This window comes from Chenopodium quinoa, unplaced genomic scaffold (genome assembly GCF_001683475.1).
Source record: "Chenopodium quinoa cultivar QQ74 unplaced genomic scaffold, ASM168347v1, whole genome shotgun sequence".
NCBI lineage: Eukaryota > Viridiplantae > Streptophyta > Magnoliopsida > Caryophyllales > Amaranthaceae > Chenopodium > Chenopodium quinoa.
Genome location: NW_018744704.1, coordinates 4,220,916 through 4,243,005, shown reverse-complemented (window position 1 = coordinate 4,243,005; position 22,090 = coordinate 4,220,916). Strand labels below are relative to the sequence as shown.

General features: G+C 36.1%; 1 protein-coding gene across 2 annotated transcripts; it reads left to right on the top strand.

Moving 5' to 3' along the window:
- Positions 1-2,542: 2,542 nt before the first annotated feature.
- LOC110702932 lies at positions 2,543-20,969 on the top strand. Of its 2 annotated transcripts, none has more exons than XM_021880694.1 (19): positions 2,543-4,066; positions 6,229-6,486; positions 8,290-8,532; positions 8,712-8,861; positions 9,407-10,812; positions 11,558-11,631; positions 11,719-11,800; positions 11,882-12,004; positions 12,104-12,201; positions 15,890-16,047; positions 16,387-17,537; positions 17,690-17,757; positions 18,443-18,651; positions 18,732-18,841; positions 18,960-19,199; positions 19,589-19,773; positions 20,039-20,104; positions 20,400-20,449; positions 20,541-20,969. In XM_021880694.1, the coding sequence occupies exons 1-11, from the start codon at positions 3,626-3,628 to the stop codon at positions 16,636-16,638; spliced, it is 3,285 nt and encodes a 1,094-aa protein (XP_021736386.1). In that variant the 5' UTR covers positions 2,543-3,625; the 3' UTR covers positions 16,639-17,537; positions 17,690-17,757; positions 18,443-18,651; positions 18,732-18,841; positions 18,960-19,199; positions 19,589-19,773; positions 20,039-20,104; positions 20,400-20,449; positions 20,541-20,969. The 2 variants fall into 2 exon arrangements, with proteins under 2 accessions (XP_021736386.1, XP_021736387.1); XM_021880695.1 differs by having other exon boundaries at positions 18,729-18,841.
- Positions 20,970-22,090: the final 1,121 nt, after the last annotated feature.

The window sequence follows — 22,090 nt, the reverse complement described above, 5'->3', positions numbered from 1 at the left end:
TCAGCACTATGTCTCTAAAGGCTTTATTTCTTCAAGTTGGATTGCTTCTCCATTCCTCTAAGTACTTTTCTACAAAGAACTCAGCTGTTACTTTTGAATCCATCCTTGATCTAACACTCCTATGCTTCAACCTTAATGTTTTGATTTGCCAAGTGGAACTATTAAACAACTTCCTAGCATGTACTTTATAATCACACTTCCTTACACTCTCAGGACACTTACAAAGGGGCAGGTTACTTCTCTTTGAATTCCACTCACAACCACACCTTCTCTTACAAAATATAGTAATCCTCTCACCATCATTGTGTAAATAATAGTACTCAAACCTGTTTTCTATGGCATGAGTTCTCAAAGCTCTCCTTAGGACTGTACTATTAGTGAATTTCAGCTTGTTTAGTAACACTATTGGCCTTTTGAAGTCTGTTGCCTCTTTAAACCATGGATTGTTATCATCCTCTTCATCAGATCCATGTAAGCTTCTCAACTCATCTGAATCACCATCAACCTCTTCTTGTATCTCCTGCTCTTGACACCCAATGTCTTGAATTAACTGTGATAGTTTCACAGCCTTTTTAGCAGCCTCATCTTGAGTATTATCACCCTTTTCTTTGTAATACTCAACAACCAAATTGCTTTTAACCTCCTCTAGAAGAAGTGGACCAGTATCATATAGTTCTTCATCACTCAGTTTTACTTCTTCCTCTCTAACTTCGCAATCTATTTCCAAGTGACTAAACTCTGATGATGAAGACCCTAAATATGAGACATCACCACTAAAAAGCTTTCTACTAGCATGACCGATAGCAGATCCATCCATAACTCCCAATTTATCAACAACTTTAAACCTAGGGCTCCTTCTCAAGGAGGGTTGGTTTTCTGGACAAACTTTGATTGGTGTTGGGGTGGGTTCAACATCTACAGGTTTTGTTGTATCACCGAATCTTGGTTTTTTGTGGGCTTTTGATTCAGTTGGCTTTTGTGATTTGGGTTGGTTTTCTGGTTGTTCTTCTGTTTAGGCTATAGTTTGGTTTGTAGTTTGTTCTTGTGGTTGGTCGGTACAGAACAATTCCAGATACCCATCCTTGTGCAGTGCCTCCAAAAACCCTCTTACTTCTTCCTCATTAACAATCCCCTCATGTACCAGTGGTCCAGGTCTTGCCTTTTTGTTTGTACCAAATTTTAAACAAAGGAGGCACATGATTATTAGCATATACAAACCCCTCTATACATGAGTGTCTTAGATACTCAACTGTAATCTCTGACAGTTTTGACTTCCTTTGCCAATAAACCCAACCACCTTCATAAACCCTAACTCGTTTTCCCTTGTGGTTTTTGTACACAAATCCCCCATGTATTCTAAGCTTAATGTCACGAAATTCAACACTATTGACCATCTACAGTCACATTACACATAACAAACAAGAACAAAAATTAACACTAATAACTGTCAACATGATAATTAATTAAACAATAGTAACTACCTAGCACATGCGTTTTTCCAATTAATTATTAATTAAACACAAGTCTATGATTAAATTAATCAAAGCATAGTAAACTAGGGTTTACAGAAAAATTTCCAAAACCCCCAAACTTTAGTCATATATTGTGAATTTAACACCATTGTTGGACCACAATAAACAGTAAAGAATTATATACCTTAGCTTATTTGGTTTTTGTCAGCAGATTCTTCCACCTTTTCGCCAATGGATTGGATATGACGAGTGCTGCTGAGTTGTTCCACGCAAAAGCTTCCACCTCCCTGTTCTTCCAGAACAAAGTTGACCCAACGAAATAGAGAGAAAGAAAGAAAGAAAGATGCTGACAGGGGGGGGAGATATTAATAGAGATTCTGTAAAAAAAAAAAAGGAGTAATTTTCAATTGGAGAAGGTAGAGGATGTTGGGTGTGCGAATTGAATGAGGGAGAAGAGCAGAGAGCAATTGAAAAGTGGAGGGAAGTTAATTGGGTGGGCCCCACAAACGTCTATAGTCATAAATTCTGTTATCTGGTTGCAAAATAAAAAGCTTATGAGTTTAAGTGGTAGTTAAATAATTTTTTTTTTTCATCCAGGTAGTTTATTTTTTTAAAAAAAAATGCATTTTAAAGGTAGTTATTTCAAAATTTTCCTAAAAAATAAGTTGAACTAAACAAAACCTTAGTTTGTTTATGGGTACCCGGTTCTGAAACCAGAACCGATTGAGACCTAGCGGGTCCAGAACTGGAACTGGTTCAACTGGGTCCGGGTCCAATTCCAAAAACAAGGACCCGGTTGCAACCAATTCCAATTTTAATTCCAAGTTTTAAGTTTTTGGACACGGTACCCGATGGGTACCCAGTTAACTAGTTATATGTTAGTTTTTCTTAGACCATGAGAGTTAATAGGAGTTTGCAGCCCATGTTTTTTATTAAGCCCAATAATCCAATAATATACTGTTTTCTTACTACTAAACCCTATCTACCAAACCCTAAGAGTGTGTTTGTTTAGGGGGATAAAAAGGGTGGGTAAGGATAAAAAATAGGGATAGAAGAAATGTAGTGTTTGTTTAGAGGGATGGGGATTAAAAGGGGGTTAGGGATAGGGATAAAAACACCCACTTATCCCTCCATTTCTATAACTAAGGGGGTGGTATAAAGGGAAGAGATAAGAAATGAGTTTTAAAAGACCAAATTATCCTTAATGAAATTAAAAGGGTAAGGAGAAATGGTAGAAGTTAGTAAGGGTATTTTTATAAATTTATTACTTATTCCTAATTTTTTCCATACTTACCAAACATGAAATAAAAATTATTTATCCTTGTCTCACCTATCAATCCCCTATCTTTATCCTCCCTTCTTATCCCTCTTACTTCCATTCAATCTCTTTCATCTCCTAGCTAGTCTCATTGTAATTCTTTTTTTTTTTTCCTCTCTTTTCAATTATCTCTACAAATGTAACTAAAGTAAGTAAATGCTAACAATTAGATGAAAGCACATGTATACACAAATAAACATGCAAACATACAAAAAGGAATCTGCTACTCTGCTAGTAATTTGAGTTATTTCTTTGATTTTTTTTTGCTTTGTTTGTAAATAAATCCAACGTTGTTAGTGATTAGCTAATCTTTTGAGGTTGATTTTAAGAGATATGATTATATGAGATTTGATTTCAAAGTCAGAGATTGTTTTTTGGTCGAAGCCATATCGCCGCGATCCAATTTGATGATGATAAGCTGGGTGCCCGGTTTTGGAAGCAGTTCTGACTGGATCCGGGACCAGTTCCGAGTCTGTTGGGACCGATTCCAACACCGGGTCCAATTTTTGACCCGGTACTAACCGGGTCCTGTTCCAATTTCCTTCAACTTGACCGGGTACCCGGTCTTGCTCACCCCTAGGCCGAAGCTAACCGCTGTAGATGCTCTTTCGGAGCTACGAGATTAGAAGAAACATTTGCACCGGGTTTCTCCAATTCCTATTCACCGTATATTGAAAGCATGTATTGTTTTCTCCTCTTCCTATATTCTTCTGAATTCTCACTCTTTCATTTCCGAAATTCATTCCTACTTCTTTCGGAATTCCAAATTCTTGCTTCTAATCATGCATCAATCCTAAAAACAACCTTGAATTCCTAAAAAATTGTTCTCCAATCAATGGAGATTGTGACTGGTGATCGTTACCTTGAATCCCTAGTTAAATTCGTGGCAAAAAATGCAGGGGGATTAATCGATGGAACCCTAATTTTGAAGCTGAATCCAGTTGGTCTTCACTATGTTCAATCCAGATTGGAAGCACTTAGTGAACTAGAGGGATTGATCGCCGGAGCTCCGGTTGATTATCTTCGCGCTTACGTATCCGATCTCGGTGATCACCGGGCTCTGGAGCAGCTCCGTAAGATTCTGTGTCGTCTTTCGTCGTTGAAGATTGTTTCCGTATTGCCTCCCCCTTCAAGGGATCCGACGCCTTTGTCGCTGCTTGCTTTCGGAAGATTGAAGGTTTTGGAGCTCCGTGGTTGTGATCTTTCTATTTCTGCAGCTAAAGGTTTGCTTGAGTTGAGACATACTTTGGAGAAACTTATTTGTCATAATTCCACTGTAAGTTTGTCTCACCTCAATTTCAATTTTACTCTAGATGTATGACATTTTATTTAGCTTGAATTTAGAATGTTTTTATAGGTGTTCATGGATGTTAAGTGATCACAGATTGTCGAGTTTTCGATTAGAATCGTGGATTCGAAATGATTTACTTCGATTAAATGTTTTATGTGTGGAATGCTGTTAAAAGGGGTGGCTCCATTGGGTCAGATATAAATGAAATTGTTTGCTAGGACCAAGTGCCACCAATCTTAGTATTTACTGTCTTGAACTAGATTGGGTCGGACTAAATAGTGCTTTTTAATACCTTATTTCAAACTGCAGCTTATTTGCTGTTCAATTTGAAATTTGTTGCAACTCTCTTACTTTGGAAATTCCCTTTATAACTTGATTCACAAGAATATAATAGCGAGACACCTTTATGAGCTTAATTTTGAATTGTGTGTCAAAGTTACACACTTAGTCCTTTTTATATAGAGGTCTACGCCATTCTAATTGAGACTCCTAATAAGATTAGGAAAAGCCCGAACCCAACTTGCCTAATTGACTTTGCCTTGCAGGTAATCTTTTCAGTTTAGGATTAACTGAACCAAATTCAGGTTTAAAACTAACAAACCTAACTTAAGGACTCTTAACACATGTCTAAGACACCAAAAATAAACAAATCCTAGCCTCCTAGATGCTTTTAAAAAAAAAAAAACCTATATAGTGAAATGTAAAAATTTTATGCAAAACTTTAGAATAATACTTGAAAACAAAACATGGTAGTTTGATGAAGCAATGATCGAACCCAATGAGTGACATCCTCCTCATGAGGCGCCCTTGAAGGTGACACATATCCCTTAGACCGGCGTGTGAGTGGCAGCAAGCACACTACTTTCTTCCATCCAAACATGCAAGTGACTTAAGTTTGTTTTTCATTAGCCTAAATTGTAACCCATAGGATCCAATAACAATGTAATTGGGTCTTATAAAGAATTTTCCTTTATGTCCTCTTCACTATATATCATGGATATGTTTATTATTGCTGTCCTCTGATATTATTTTCCTCAACACAACTCACTATTCTCTTACCATTTCTCTAAAATTTCTTGTTTGATACTTCCTCCGTAGTTTTTGATGAAACACTTTTCTTTTCATGCTTGTCAATGCATAGCTTCAAACATTACTATATTTAAAAAGATAATATTATGGAAATATACACCAAGACAAATCTAGCAAGATCCCACCTGACTTTCTTTGTTTAAATATAAAATAGGTAAGCCTTGCAACCTCATGCGTTGCACGATTATTTAATTATTGTAGCTTTTTTCTCTTTTTTTTTCTTTTCTTTTTTAAATTGAAAAAGTTTAGTTCATTGCATTGAACTATTTGGAAAATGTGTGTGTGTGAGAGAGAGAGAGAGAGAGAGAGAGGGTTTTCCAATAAACTTGCTTGGTCGCGTTGTCATGGGATCGGCTTGTAATGGTTAGATAGATCGCGGGTTTCGCGACATGTTTTTTATTTTATTTTTGAAAATCACATAAGTAAAATGTTTAGCTTGTAGACTCATTTATTTGTATTTATACCATATTATAGCCAACACTATTATAAATACACTATGAGTTTTAAAAAATCCCAATGTCATGGAACGGGAAATGCACCGCATTGGATGCGATTTCGGACTTGCTGTTATAAAACGGGGTTTTTTGGTTCGGTCTCTCGTAAACCCGTCGCTAAATACCTGTTCCATTACTGGACGGCCAAGTTTTGTTTCCATGCATTTATACCATTAGACGTTTAGTATTTTTTCAATTTTTCTTGATTATGGGTCACCATCACCTGCTAGAAACTTGCCTTTGAGTGATTTTGATAATCATTGAAGAAAAGTAAAGGTTTGTTAATAAAATGCGTTACCTTGGATATTCATGTATAAAATTCCATACTGAATGTATGCTCAATATTCATTACGACAACATGTATTATGATACCTTCCTATGATTAACCTAACCAAGTATTCTTATTTTTCTTCTCTAAGTTGTGTCTTTACTAAGTTAATCATGTTATCTATGGATTTTATCTGATTTCGCCTCTCCTCAATGTCCACTTTTTATCTGCAAGTTATATGCTGGTGCTCTGATGGTCATGCACAGTGATCCAATTTCTTCTCTTTTTAATTTCAGGATGCATTACGTCATGTATTTGCAAGTAGAATTGCTGACATAAAAGAATCACCCCAATGGATCCGGTTATCTTTTGTATCTTGTGCATGTAATGGATTGATTCTTATGGATGAGTCATTGCAACTTCTTCCAGCTGTTGAAACTCTTGATCTTAGCCGAAACAAGTTTGCAAAAGTTGATAATCTACGGAAGTGCACAAGATTAATGCACCTGGATCTGGGATTTAATCAGCTTCGATCAGTTGCATCATTTAGTGAGGTAAGTGTAGTTGGTAGAATGGCTTGAATATCAGTGAAACTCCAGATAGTTTTTTCTTTTCCCAATTTCTAAACTGTTTATATCATTTCCTTCACCTTGAAGATACTCAACCCCTTTTTGCTAGATATGTGGTGAGACTGAATTTTGAGTTTCTTCCTTCATCTATATAATCTACGTAGTATAAGCTAAATCAAATTAGAAAAGTGAGATTCTTATCCACTTTTCATGATTATATATCACAAGAGAATTGCTAGTAGAATCTGAGTTAAAAGAAGCATCCCAATAGAATTGGCAACTGTCTGTATTTCTGTGCGTATAGGGTTTTACCCTAAGTTATTAAGGAATATGTTTGCATGTGTGGTTTGATTCTAAGGAATGAGCCATTGCAGCTCCTTTTAGCTCATTATGCTTTCACCGACTATTAACTGTTACCTAATCATTGCTTCTGTTGTCTTGTTACTACTGTGATTTTCTCAATGTGTTGATATTAATATATTAGTATTTTACAGCAGTAATCTAGGTAATATTGGTATTAGAATATATATTAATATACTATATCTGCTAGCTTTTAGATTGTTGGTTAGAATAGAATCAAAGACTCTTGAATGCTTCAAAGCTTTGACTTTCTTTCATCATTGCCATTTTCTATTAAATAGTCAGTAAAACTTCATCTTCACATTTTATTATTGTTTATTTTGTTCAATCTAAGGCTAGGATGAAGGGATCACCTAATGCAGAAGTTTGTTGTATTTGGTGCGTATGAGAAGATGATTATTTGGCAATATACTTAGTTTCCTAACTAACAATTGATGGCAATAATTTCTAGAATTTGTCTCAACTTAACTTACCCACTTAGATTGAGTTGTATCTTTAATTTCTCCTTGTACCTGCTATGACGCCTTTGAGGGACTTGAGATTACATTTAGATATTTAAAACTAGTAATCCGTTTTTCAGTTGGATTTGTGGTCCAATTGTTTCCATGCAATTGATGTTACTTCCTCCGCCCCTATTCATTTGCACCAAGGCTAAATGTGCTTTTTAAGGCTGATTCCAAAATTTTGCAAGTGTATGACTGGATGGGGGTATCGTTGTTTATATTTATTTATTTATTTATTTATATATTTTATATTTTTGAGTGTATGCAAGTGGGGTAAATGGTGGAGACATGTTACTATATAGAGAAATGGGGTAATCTCTAAAGGACGGCCCAAAATGGAATTTCTTATACGTTATATATGGCCAAGTTTCAACCTGGATCAATCAGGTCAAGTCAATTGAGTATGGGGTGACATCCCGGTACTGAACCAACAACCCAGCTCTGAAGGTGGGTGGGCCTGGACTAATAATGTGGCCCATGGACCCAGTCAAAGCCATCCCAATCCGGTGAAATGCTCTTTTTTTTTGACACACCAAACTTGCTTCCCAACCCATGAACTGCCAGCCCATGGCATTATATATGGCACTCAATCTGGTATGGTTGACAATAGGCCAATGACAAAGCGGTTCTTTTCAATTTGCATTCAGCTTTGATGCTGTTTTTGAAATTGAGAATCTTTTTGCATCTTTTGCGTGATGTCTTTAAATTTGGTTTGGTTGGTTGTGATTCTGAAAGTGTATGTTGTCTTTCAATTTTCACTTGGATTCTTAATGACCCAGATTGGCTGGACAATAACATAGCTATAAGGTTTTCGGAGAACATCTTGTGTTGCAATTACAAGCAAAGCAATTTTAATGCTCAACCCATGAGGAACTGACTTCTAATTTATTTATTTATTAAATTTTTTTTCTATTGTATTATGCAGGTAACATGCCATGTATTAAAACTTGTTTTAAGGAGCAATGCATTGACTACTTTGCGAGGGATCGAGAATTTGAAATCTTTAGAAGGACTTGACGTCTCGTACAACATCATCTCTAACTATGTGGAGCTAGAGGTCCTTTCAGGCCTTCCTTCTTTAAAAAATATTTGGCTTGAAGGGAATCCTCTCTGTTGTGCTCGATGGTATCGGCCACAAGTTTTCAGCCATTTCCTTCATCCTGAAAAAGTAGGTTCTGCTTTCTGTTTCCTTGGGGTGTTAGAGCATCTTTCAGGCATTTTTTTCAGCTTTGTTTTTCTTTTTTCTTTTTTAATTTGTTTGGCAGGGCAAAAGAAATTGACTATGCAATTCAAAATCCAAGCATGATGTAGTGCTTCCTAAAATTTTCATGAATCGTATTCTTTCAGGTGAAATTAGACGACAAAGAAATGAGCACAAGAGAGTTTTTGAAGAGGCATATAATAATTGCAAGGAGGCACAGAAGGCCTGCAAGTTATGGATTTTACTTTCCTGCAAGGGAAGACAATGAAGTGGAAAGGTTTATAGATGGAAAAAGGGTAAGCTATTGAACACTTCTTGGAATTGTGAATATATTTTATTACTCCCTCCGTCCCTTAATTATGTGCCTGTTTTCCTTTTAGGGGTGCCCAAAATATTGTGCCTGTTTCACAATTTTTCCATTTAAAGCATGTACTCTTTTGACAATATTACCCTCATACAATTTATTTAATTCCTTCCATCTTCCCTTTTTGATGAGTTGTTGTCCTTTTTTGTACTATTGATGCTTTATGTCAGCAATTCCCAACCACACTTTTTTCTATTTCTCTCTATTTTCATTAATGTCCAACCACCTTTTCTTTTTCCCTCTCTATCTCTCTCATCAACCCCAAATGCACCATTGTACTTCTAATCATGCGATTTAAGGAATCTCCAATTTCCTTAATTCCATGAAAAAACTCAAACATGCACGTAATTAAGGAACAGAGGGAGTACTGTATTTCTTGTAGACTTGTACTGTTTGTTTTGTACTGGATAATACCATACATGTCTGCTATATTTGTTGATCAATATTCAGTGGTAATTTTTGTCTTTCTGTTTGCAGAAGAAGCTCTCGCGCCTTGCATGCATAGAAAATGAAGAGCTTGGGATGAACATGCTCTCTGAGCAAGATTCAGTGTCCTGTGATAATGATATGCACGGGGGAGAGGAGGATGTTTCGGATAAAGAAGGTGAACTAAGTAGTTTGATTAACAGAATTGAGTTTATGAAAAAAGAACGTTCTAGGTTATGGTTGGAGGAATTCAAGGATTGGATGGATCAGGGATCTGAGAATTGGGTTGATGAAATAAAGAGTAGCCAGGCCGCACTGGCTTTTGGTAACAGCAATTCAAGAGAGACATCTAGCTGGAGGCACATTGGAGAGAATTCAAGGTACATGGAATATATATCAGACACGATCATAAATTCAGAAGATGATAGGAGTACAAATGCTGAGAAAACTAATAGCTCCTTTGCTAGTTCTTCTGCTGGCAATCATGGCTATCAATGGCATCATTCTGCTTCTGAATATGTGGAAACAAAACCTCTAGCAATTGCACGAGCTTTAGATGAAGATCTTCTGAAGTTTTATTTGCCTAAGGGGAAAAATCATCTACAAATAGCAGATGTCAACTCTGTTACACCTGGTATCAGTGAGCATGGCAATGAGTTAAATGCTAGTGTTAATGGTACACCGTTGACTGCCATCAAAAGTATTAAGGAGTTAACGCCATTCTCTGGAACCCCAGTATCACCTCCACACTACGAGGAGGATATTCTTTATCGCCGTCAGTACTTGGAGGAAGAGTTTTTACAAGTGTCTGCTGAGTCCTTATCTGCTGCTTCCTCTGACAGTAATACTAGCTGTGATGACGAGGATGGACTTGAAAGTGGGCCACCATACCCTGAAAGTTACCAATATACTGGCGAAGAGGGTTTGACTCGAGGTATCAATTGGAAGTTTGCTCCTGAGGTAGGACCAGGATGGGGCTCACTTGATCTTCATACGCAGCAATCCACGAGTAAACTTGGCGTACTTGATAGTTCTATAGAGTTGTTCTGTGGTGATGAACCTCTTCTTGGAAACAATGATGAAGATGCTATCACTTCCAATAAGCAAGTTAATGATTGTCATGAAAAGAAAATCTCTAAAAGAAAACCAAAAAAAAGAGTTGTTTCACTGTCAGATAGCATAAGTTCCTGCAAAGCTGATGTTAAAGATGGGCAACAGAACCAAACTATGAATGATATATATTGCATTGGAAGAGCTGATGGAAAGGTGAACTCAGCACCTGCACATGATGAGGCTGGTGGAATCCTAGCTTACTCAAAGCATGGAGTTTCGAAAACTGGTGACCATATTGAAAATTACTTCAATTCACTTGTTGCAGATACTGCCATTCACGAGACTTGCAAGCAGTACATTGTCTGCAATGGTGTAGTTGAGAGGAAGCCCATGTGGAACGAAAGGTAATATCCATATTTATAGCCATATGTAAGATTTAACAACTCAAGCCTCAATACTTGTTTTCCATTATTTGTTCTAATTTCATTGAAGGACTAAGTATTAGCTACAACCTCTTTCTTTACCCTATTTTGTTGTGGCTGGATATGATGGAAGAAGGGCCCTAACCCTAAGGGCCAACCATACAACTACCACTAAATTGTGACATGTGGCATACATGGATTGTGGGCCCTTTTATTCATGAATTGGTGGCGTGGAAGCTTTCCCACATGACCACTCACCTTTAGTCCTATGCTTTACTTGAGTGATTGCCACTGGGAAATATTTTTACATCAAGTAATGAGTTACAACACTTGGTTAGCTGAAGTCTGAACTTCTATACATACGGCAGTAAGCCATAATCTTATGGATTTACTAGATCCTAAACTGTCACGAGATTCCATAACAAGTCACTGCATGATGTGTTTGGAGGTGATTTGTGATATCTTCAAAATATATCAGCCGTTTGGGCCTTCGACCTAACAATTATTTCTTCTTCTAGGACTTACCTTTGCATTGTATCATAAATTTATTGGTCTCATTGCTTATGTTTTCTTCCTTTCCCTGGTGTTATATATTGTAAGCCTTGAATTTCTTCTTTTCTTGGTCATATATTTTTGTCTTCTGTTGACAAAGTTGACCCTTCAAAGTGCTCAGACATTCTGCAAAATTTTTGAACCTCTCAACTTCAAATTTTATTGACAACTGCAGACCGGTAGCTGTTGTTCTAAGCAGTGAATGGAAGTTGTATGTGATTCTTCTTGATGGCATGCATGATGGGTCAGGTTAGACTTGCTGTGGTATGATCTCTTTTTCGATGGTTTTCTCATATCTTATGTGCTGTTTTTTGTTTCGCACATGGGTTTGTTTAGGTAATAACTTGAGTCTATTGACTTCACACAAGGTTGAAGACGTGAGAGAGGTTTCGGTTGGGTTGGGTCTTCTGGCTATCTGGTTAGTGTCCTCTTAGCTGTTTCTTTATGCACTGTAGTGTTTCTTTCTCATTAATAGAGCCATTGCTCTTTACTTTTGCAGGGTTTTTATTGATGAGGATACTGCGTATCTGTTGATTACAAGATGCAAGGAAAAAACTAGGCATTTACTTTTCATGATAGGATTAATTGCGCCAGGAGAAATAAATAGATTTTCTGTTAGGAGGTTAAAGTTCTAGTCTATGCTTTTTATCTATAAATAAGCTCAGTATTTGGACAGATCTTAAGGAGGAATGCTTATGACTATTGAAAACTTCATTTGCAGTTTGGATCAGGTTCAGCTGAACTTGTTTGATAGGCAAATATGTGGAAACTTGGGAATCAGCATTTACCAGTATTGTATGGTTCTTTTTCGGCACAAAGGTAACAGGCATATCTTTTGTGTTCTTTCCCTCACTGTATCTTTTTCTCATAACATTTCAGTACATTCATACATTCCATCTGAACTAACTCAAGGTTATATTCTATATGAACTAATTCAAGGTCTTATGAAATAATCAGAATTGATACTATCCAAATTGGTATTTAATATATTTTGCACTTTCTCTTGATCAAGTCCCTGGGTCCTCTCTCAATCTCATACATGCATGCATCTATTACCCAACTGGGGGTCCAAACATGTATATTAAACTTCCATTTTCATTACCTTATCCTGGTGAGCAGCATTGTTTGTAAAAGCTATGTGCCTTTGGATTTGCCAAGTGACAGTAACCAATGTTAAACTTCCATTTTCATTACCTTTATCCTGGTGAGCAGCATTGTTTGTAAAAGCTATGTGCCTTTGGATTTGCCAAGTGACAGTAACCAATATATGAAATTTAGTAGAAGGCAGAATTAGTGGGTTGAACTTGATGAAAACATTGTTTGGTTTTCCTTAACGTGGTCATTCTTTCATTAATGTTAATATTTCTATTTCCTTCTTTCAATGTCAGTTGAAGAGGATTTAGTTGGTGTGCATTTGTAATTTTTAATACATTGAATCTCATCTTATAGTAGCTATTTAATTGATTTTTTTGGGGGGCTGGAGTACATCATACATTATATGCTTAGTGGACGATATTCCAATAGTAGACCTTTCATAAATTAGGGGTTCTATATTCAATCTACACACTTTGCCCTATTTTCACTATTAACACATTCCACTATGATCAATGATGGTAATTACATTTGTGAATGTCAAATTGTGTAAAAAAAAAAAGGGGAGAGTATTCTACAATTTCATTCAATAATAAGTCCCAGTAGTTCATATCCTTCCTTACTCCAATTGCATCTACCAAAAAAAAAAAATAGTTAGCTAGTGATTTTTTTTTTCAATTTTTTTTATTGCATTTTGCCCTCATTTCCCTCTCTAATTAACCAAAAGCCACAAACATTGCCATTTATTTAAGCGTTGCTTATATTAAAATCTAATAGTTTGTATTTGGTTTTCTAGGATTATGCAATCACTTATAGTCCTACTATTAACTACAACCAAAATTAACTTTTGAGGATGCTAATAATAATTGGAAATGGTTTCCTAATCAAAAACCTGTGCCTTGGTTGATGGAGCCCTCCTTTCTTCACATATTGAGCAAAAAGAGGGTTAGAGAAGGTAGAAGATTGGACATAAAACAGGGGAAGGAGGGTGAGGAGTGATGACTAAACAAGAAAGAAAATGAAGGAGCTACTTCCTTAAAAACTGACTTTGTCGCACTGGATCCCAACATGTCATAATAACAGCTCCCCGTAGGATAAGGTTGCTGCCCACAGATTGTCTTTTTGAAAGGTGCCAATGCATAAACAGGCTTCAAGGCACTAAAAAGTGATATAAATTTCCCTGCGCTTTTGTCTGCCTAATTGAAGTGAGGCACACTGAATAAAAGAGTTAATAATTCTGGAAAATAAAATAAATTTGTGTGGCTCAGTGTGTGCCTCACACCAAAAGATGCATGGCCTGGGCTTGTGCCTCAACATCTATCTGTACAATGAAAGGTACTGTTACCCTTTTTTTTTTTTTTTTTTTTTTTGTGAAAACACTGAAAGGTATTACCTTTTTTTCATGGTGAACACACTGAAAGGTGATAATGATTCTAACATCTTAGGGATTTTCATGGACCTGCATCCAAGAAAACAAAATTGTATATAGGTGACAATACAAGGTCCTTAGGTTGATACTTGATAGTCTAACTGTATAACCTATCTCCAAAAAAGAAATTATTAAACTAGACATTAGGACTTGAAGTTACTTCTTCACTTTCAAAGTTGTTGGGGATCTGTCACCCTTATAAGTTAAATTTTGATCTTTGATCACTAATTGTTTGTCTCATTAAAAGCATGTATAAGTGATAAAGTAAACTATTACAACTTCTTACAACCCATTTGGTAGTCATTAATATATAAAAGGTAATGGGAAATGAATTTGTGTTGCATAAGAAAATGTTATGTATCAAGGCTCAATATCATGCTATTTCACCTCAAGTATCTCATTTTCTTCATAAATCATTTTTACTGTTCATTACCTTCTGTTGAGAGTGGCATTTGGTGAATTGGAAAAATACAATGGAAAATATAAGTTTAGAGATTACATGGCATTACTGGACATTATATTATTACTTTTCTTGCTAAATTACACTCAAATATATTCTCAAAACCGTTAATTATTACCGGCTGTTAAGTGGATCGTAAGAATTATATAGATGCTCCAAAAAATAGTTTCTTTGTCTCTTAATGTTTTACGTGTTGGGTTTGGATGCAAAAGTTATGAATTAGTTGCTAGATTACTTATATATATTGTAATAAACATATGTGGATGGAATGGGAATATAGATGAAGAGAGAAAAGGATTGGATTTTTTTGTGAGAAACTACCTAATAAAACCCAGATATTGTGAGAAACTACATAATATAAAAATGTTGTAAAAAACTGCCAAATAAAAGTTAAATGTCGTAGATTACTACCACTAATCAGATTTCCACCGATAACCTAATTTTCCAGCTTTGATCCACCTAAAAACACCCCCGAAACCACCACGAGGGTTGGTTTAAGGCTATTTTCTTGGTGGTTGGGGGATATTCCGAGTTGGTGGGGGTAGTTTCGGGCTACGATATGGTAATTTTTGGGGTAAGAGGTGGTAGTTTTGGGTGGTTTCGACTTGGTGGAGGCTTTTTAAAGCGAGTTGTATTGGTTTTGGGGATGAAAGCGTGGTTTCGGGGGTGTTTTGAGGTGATTCAACTCCGGAAAATTAGGTCAATAGTGGAAATCTGGCCATAAATAGTATTGTACGACATTTTGCTTTTTATTAGGTAGTTTCTTACAACATTTTTTATTAAGTAGTCTCTCACAAAATTTGGGTTTTATTAGGTAGTTTCTCACAAAAAATCCAAAAGGATTTGATTTGATGGAATTAAAAAAGTTGTTTTAAATCTAAATAGATTACTTAATTTATTTTTTAAATTTTTTTATTACAAGACAACCTTATTACGAAAGTTAATAATTCATGACGGAGGGAGTAGTTTCGAGCTCTTTTGTTATAACGGTGTATGCAAATTCATTGTCTGTAATTTTAAAGTTTTCCATACTTGTCTTGTAGCTGAGAGTAAGTAGGCTATTGTGCAGGTAGTGCTTAAATGTCCTCATAAATCTACCATGTGATTGTAATATTCTTTCGTTTTACATTTCTTTTCCTTTTCTTTTTCATTAATGATCATATTCTGCCTCAATGTCCTTGGGGTTGAGTTGGATAGGACAATCTGTGGACAATGAGATTACACCTATTGTTCCAATGAGGTTCAACTTCTTTGCAAGTATTAAAAAGACTGCCTCTTGCCAATAAGATTGTTAAAGACATATTATATTCTTGGCATGTGTTTGCAGTTACAGGTTATGAACTTTTAATTTATGCTCTAAACCTGTAAATTTGACGAGCTACCTGTTTTTCCTGTTTCTTTTATTTCCAAGTGGTTAATCATATTTTGTCAAGATTTATTACTTCGAGGCTTATTTCATTGTCTTTACTTTCATTTTCTGTAAATCTATTGCTCTCTTTGAAGTCCCGTTTCTTTTTTGTTGGCAGAAACAGAGTGGGTATCCAGATCTCTTTTTGTGAGTGGGGGACATATAGTTGTATGCATTGAGGATATCTTTCACTTCAGCTCACTTTCAGCACATGCAGATGCCACCTCTTATTTCATGCTTGATAGTTGCTGTTCCATTGCTAATGTCTCTGAGATGGTAATTTATACATGATTATCAAATTATATGAATTAAGTTTCTGGATGTGAAAACACTTAGCGTTGAGATTGTTTTGACTAATTTGATTCTGATGGTTGAAAGCCCAATTTACTACATGTGTAATAGTTTAATTTGGATCCTTGAGATGGAGCCTTTGTATCCTTTTTTATGTAGTGCAAATCCTTTGTCTTACACCTCTCTCAATCTCTTGCCAGATAAGAATACTGGTGTTTGATATAGTAACGGGTTAGGGATGTGTGGTTTCTTTTGTGGCATGATTACCTTACTATTATGTTAGGTTCAAGGTGATCTTGCTTATTAATATTCTGATGTTTTCAGGTCATTGAAGCCAAAGAGAACCTGAGTGTGACGTTGACTCTTAGAGAAAACTCCCCAATATCCTGTCTTTCACCTATACTTGACATGATGAAACCGAGAGTTGGATTTAAGAATGGAAGTACAATTCCAGGAGCCATGACATGGAAGTTGAAGTGGTTTTCTGCAGAAAGTTTATGCAAGTTTGTCACATTGCTAAAGGCAATTCACAGAGGAATGACATCATCAAGTTTGGCCATAACCTACATTTCATAGTTTGGCCATAAAGTTTTCCCCATCATTAATTCAATGTCTCCCTAGAGCATCTTCTTTTTATGTGAATAAGCTAGTTATTTCTGAGGCTGGCTACTTGTTTTTTGTTTTTTTTTTTTTTTTTTTTTTTTTTTTTAGAGTAGAGTAGAGGGGGAAGGTAAGGGAATTCCCTATTCTCTAGCAAATGTAGGTGATGGGGCTCGAACTTGTGACTTCAAAGTCACAAGGTGAGTTACCCACCACGTCTACCAAGCATGTTTGGTTCAAAGTCACAAGGTGAGTTCCCCACCACCTCCACCAAGCATGCTTGGTTCAAAGTCACAAGGTGAGTTCCCCTCCACCAGGCATGCTTGGTTCTGAGGTTGGCTGTTTGTCCTGAGACATATTGCTTTCAAGGGGAATAAGAGAATAAATGTATACTTCCCGCCAGTGTAAGGATGAATAGGTAGGAGATTCTTTAAGACCTGTAAAGTCGCTCTGTAGGAGTACGGATAATAGATAGATCTATCTTCAGTATACTCATCTCCTTTTTTCTTTAGCACATTGGCTTGAATCCCTGGTGATATCATTCTTTTTTTTTTTTTTCCATTCATGATGTGTAATCTACTTATCTCTACCAATTAAAAAGTGGGAATAAGACAAACATTCTGATAAATTGTGGCTTGGGTGTAGAGTCAATGAAATATACTATTCATAAGACATACACATTAATTCATTTCAATTTCATCTACTGAGTCAGCCATTTAAGGGAGCCAGCAATTTAGCTATTCTTCTTTTCCAGTTTTGCTTCTCTTCCACTCATTTTGCTCAACTCACTTCTTCCCTCTCCCACACACACAAAACGCTTAATTCTCCATTGAAGCGGGTTCTAAACTTTCTTCTCCGTGGAAGCAACTTCAGAGGTAAGATTTTTTCTATGATCGTTGAATATCAATTTCGCAATTTACGAATTGTTGTGAATTTAATTGAGTCACCTCCACAGCATGTTTCCGTTGTTGATGGGGATGATGCTGAGGAGTTATTTTCTGCTCAGACTAAAAGGGTTGTTTTGCAGAAAAAGGTTGCTGTTGCTTCTATGCCGGCTGAGATTTCGCTTGCCGCTTTGAGTTTGGTGCTTTGGTGGTGAGGTTTTGTTTTGCTTGTCTTTGATATAACTGTCTGTATAGTCAATTTTGGGCTCTTAGGTGGTTTATTTGACTATTTGAGTTGCTTTAACTATGTATAATTACAGAGCCAAAAATCTCATCTATTTTATTTTTTTGGACATAGATTATAATTGTGGAAATATAAGTCTAGGGCTCTAGGCTATTAAAATGCAACTACATTAAAGGATTATTTTTGGCTAAAATGGCTGCTAAATTGAATCTGCAGTAGTTTTTGGGTTTGTTCACTTTGTTTCTTTTATATGTTTGGTTTGTTTGTTGGTACATAAAGATTATAATTTTGGAACTATAAATCTACTACTAGAAGATATGTAAAGATAACATTCTAAATTAGACAATCCATCGTATCTGCTGCATCATTTGTCTTCATTGTCATGGTTCTTATCTTCATCATAATCACTGAGAGGGGGTCCATTCGTATTCTGTAAAGCGCTGCATCAATATTTTAACTTCTTTTATGTCTTTGCTGTTGAAAACTATCTTGTATAAAAATAATTTGCGTCTTCCTACCCACTAATTTCAACTTTCTCTCCATTCAATATTCCATTTGAAGGATGTTTTCTGTTGTTTTGTTGTCTTTTTTGTCAGTTCTCGTTTGTTTATAAGGTCGATTCAAATATTGATTTTATTTGGAATTCTTGTAGTGATGGATGATGATCTTCCACCGCCTCATCAAAATAGATTTGCAAGAAATGCACATGTAGTTGGGAATGGGAGATCTGCAGTTGCTGCCCCTGCGCCATATCCAAGGATGCCAAATAATGACATGGAAACACAAATCCATATTATTAAACAAGATGCATACTGCTCAGTTTTGCGGGCCTTCAAGGCTCATTCCGATGCCATTTCTTAGGTACTTAGCTGTTGCAAATTTATAATTATGTTCAGAATCATTATATGCATTTGTCTTAAACACATTTTGCTATTTAGTAGGAGAAGGAAAGTTTGAAAACGGAACTAGGGAAAGAGCTGCGGGTGTCAGACGAGGAATATAGGGAGCTTCTATCCAGGGTGAACAGTGATTATATGATTTGTAGAATAAGGTTTGACATATTTTTTTATCATCATTGTAAAACATGTTTTCAATGTATAAGGTATAATTGTGATTTGATGATGATGATGCTGTTTGTTGACGAGAACCATTTATATTAACTTTGGCAGGGTCGCAGGGAGTGGAGAACGGCAAATGGGGTAAACAGGCATGCTTAGCTCTTCACAACCTGTTCATGAATCTGTACCTAGCCCAACTGTTTCAGCATCGCATAAGAAACAGATAACAGAACAGTCAGTGTCGAATTATCTGTTGATGCACCATCTCCAACCTTGCATCCTAACATGCAGCCATCTTCATAAAATTTCAGAAGAGGCCAACTAGGATCCTGACCCAAAGAGACAAAACTAGTAAGTTTTTGGATTCAAAGATTTTGATAACTAGAGAAATTTATCATGTGCTACTATATCTGCTAGGTCTGCAATGTAGTGTTCCGTGGTTGCTAAATGCTGACAGGTTGAAATGTAGAGGTGGCTTTGTTGTAATGTGGAAATTTTGTTAGTTATAAAACTTATAAAAGAGTAACATATCATTTGTTTGTTTTGTTAATTATTACTGGGCATACAACATGTATGCACATATTAACATTTATTTCATTTTATTTATTTTACTTCAAGTAGATCTACACAGTGACACTCTGAAATTTCCCCATGTACTACAATTAGTTGCTTGTTTGACTAATCACTCTGTTGTTTTATGGTTTTAATTTCCATTCTCATGGAAGCTTGCTGTTCTGCAGACTTTGCCATACCCTTTCCTGCTCCTCTAGGAAGACCTCAGGTCGCCAATCGTAGTACATGAGGCACTTTTGGTGCTAATGACCCTTCTGAAAATGATAATTATGGGAATATTGGGAAAAGAGTATGGACAAGATGGCCGGAAGATAACAATTTCTATGAGGCAATTATAACAGACTTCAAAAAGGTATGGTTTTCTTATTGTAACAACACCCCACCCCCCCCCCCCCCCCCCCCCCCCGAATACAAGTATGGAGAAAAAAGGAAAGCAATCAAACAGAGCCTATCTAGCGCTGCAATGAATTGAGGAAGTTAATTTATCTAGCGCTGTGGCAAAGGATAATGTCTTCAAATTTGTTAATGGGAAAAAAATCATTATAAGCTTTAAGTAAATTTAAAGCATTTTGCATATAATGAATCTTGAAAATTCACATCCTACTATATTTTAACAGGGTCGGCATGGTTTAGTTTATGTATGAACGCCTAACGAAGCATGGAAATGGGTCAATCTGAAAGAGGTAATCGCACTCTCTTTCTGGAGAATAGTTCCTTGGTTCTTTAATTGCGACTGGATCATGCTTTCTATATCTATGAGTTAAATAGTTTACTTTTTTGCCGGAGAATGATTCCTGAACATGCTGTTGTATTCTGTTTTCTTGCTGCTTCACTTCAAAGCTAGTCTGAGGTGAATGGAAGAATTAATATTCTAAGGAATTTTAATGAAGTACTTTGCTTTCTTTGTGATCAATCTCGCTGCGAATGAATTCTGTTAATTTCTCATACCTTTGTTACCTAACATGCTGCCTTTTTCAGGTGCTACATCAATATGTGGCCTGAACCTTTGGAGTCAGATTTTATTTATGGTAAGCTTTGAGATTTTCCTTAAAACTTCATATGTAAGATGCTAATTTTTTTTTAATGGTGTTATTTTTGGGACTCATGTATACTTTTCAGCTTCATCATCTATAGGAACTTCAGTGCACGGTTCCTAGAAGCATTTTCTGCAGCTTCTGGTTAGGGATTACAACATTTATATAATTCAGAATAATCTGATCCATTGGTGACATATCTGTGCTATTTGTGTACTTGGTTATAAAAGTTATAGATTTGTAAAGAAATGCTGCTCTCTACACTTAGTTATTGGAAGTGAAAAGGCCTCTTGGTTTTTAAGCCATCTCCCCATTAAAGCTTCAGTCGAATGGCTATGTTTAAAACTTATCCTTACAATGCTGCCGATGAATTGAAGAGCCCATCCATAGCAGTCGGACAGAGTGAAGAGTGCACACTGCGAAATACTTGTATTTGAGATTTTGCAGCTACCTTATTTTGTGCTCAAAGCTTAATACCATAAATATATTTCTGGGTGAGGGTGTAGATTTTCCATTGTTGAGTTTGGCTTGATGATTTGTGACTGTTGAAAGGCGATCAATAAAAGCTGATTTTGAGCAAGTTGCTTAATACAACTTTCACCCATCTTATTCACGGAAGACACCCAGTATAAGCTGATTTACAAAAATTGTAAAGGAAAAATACACAAGAATATTCCGACCTTTTACATGTCTTTTTAAAATAATCTCACTATTGAAAATGTGGGAATAATCTAACTTATAGGTACTCAAAATATTTACTCATAAGTTTATTGATACGAGTAATATTATGAATGGTAAGTGACCGAGAAAATCTGGGAATAGACTAATACTTCGTATATAACTTGTTTTATCAAATGATATTATGTATAAGTTCATTGGTAGGCGTTTTAGCACATGACTTACCTATGAGAGGTCATGGTTAGTGGGATTATTCTCGTTACCCACCAAAAAATATTATACATATAATATATTGTATAAGTTATGACAAATTGTATATTACACGATTAAAGCATCGTTCGTGCACTAAGACAGATATTTAATCAAAACTCACGTCAAAAAGTTAACTTTTTTGAAGTGAGATATTTTGACTTTTTAAGTGTTACCTTTTTAAGTGAAACTATTGAGTAGTCTGAGTTCTTAGGTTGCTATTGTTATACACATGCAATCGATAATTTTTGTAAAGATTTTTCAAAATTGAAATTGTTATAGTTCAACCAAAATTAAGTTATTCTTTAAGTATTTTTTTTAATTAAACCTTGTGATTCGCACTTATTTAATTTTTTTTACATATTAATAACATAGTTGATAATTGGCTTAGATGATTAAATAGTTATTTTTGTTATAAGAGGTTGAGGGTTCAAACCTCTTTATCCTTATATTTTTAGCGGCTAGGGTTTCGAGGGTGAGGGGAGGGGCGACCAACGGTTTTAAGGGGAGGGAGAGCGTTTCCTAGGATTATGCATGGGTGGGGGAAGGTTTTCTGGGGATGGGAGATATTTTCGAGGGGAGCGGTGGGAGAGGTGCGACGGATTCCGGTGAGGAGTGGAGGAGGTATGGCGAGTTCCGGTGAAGTGACTGGGTCTGGTGGCTAGGCGAGTTCCGAAGAGCTGAGTAGAAGGGTGGTGGGTATGGTGG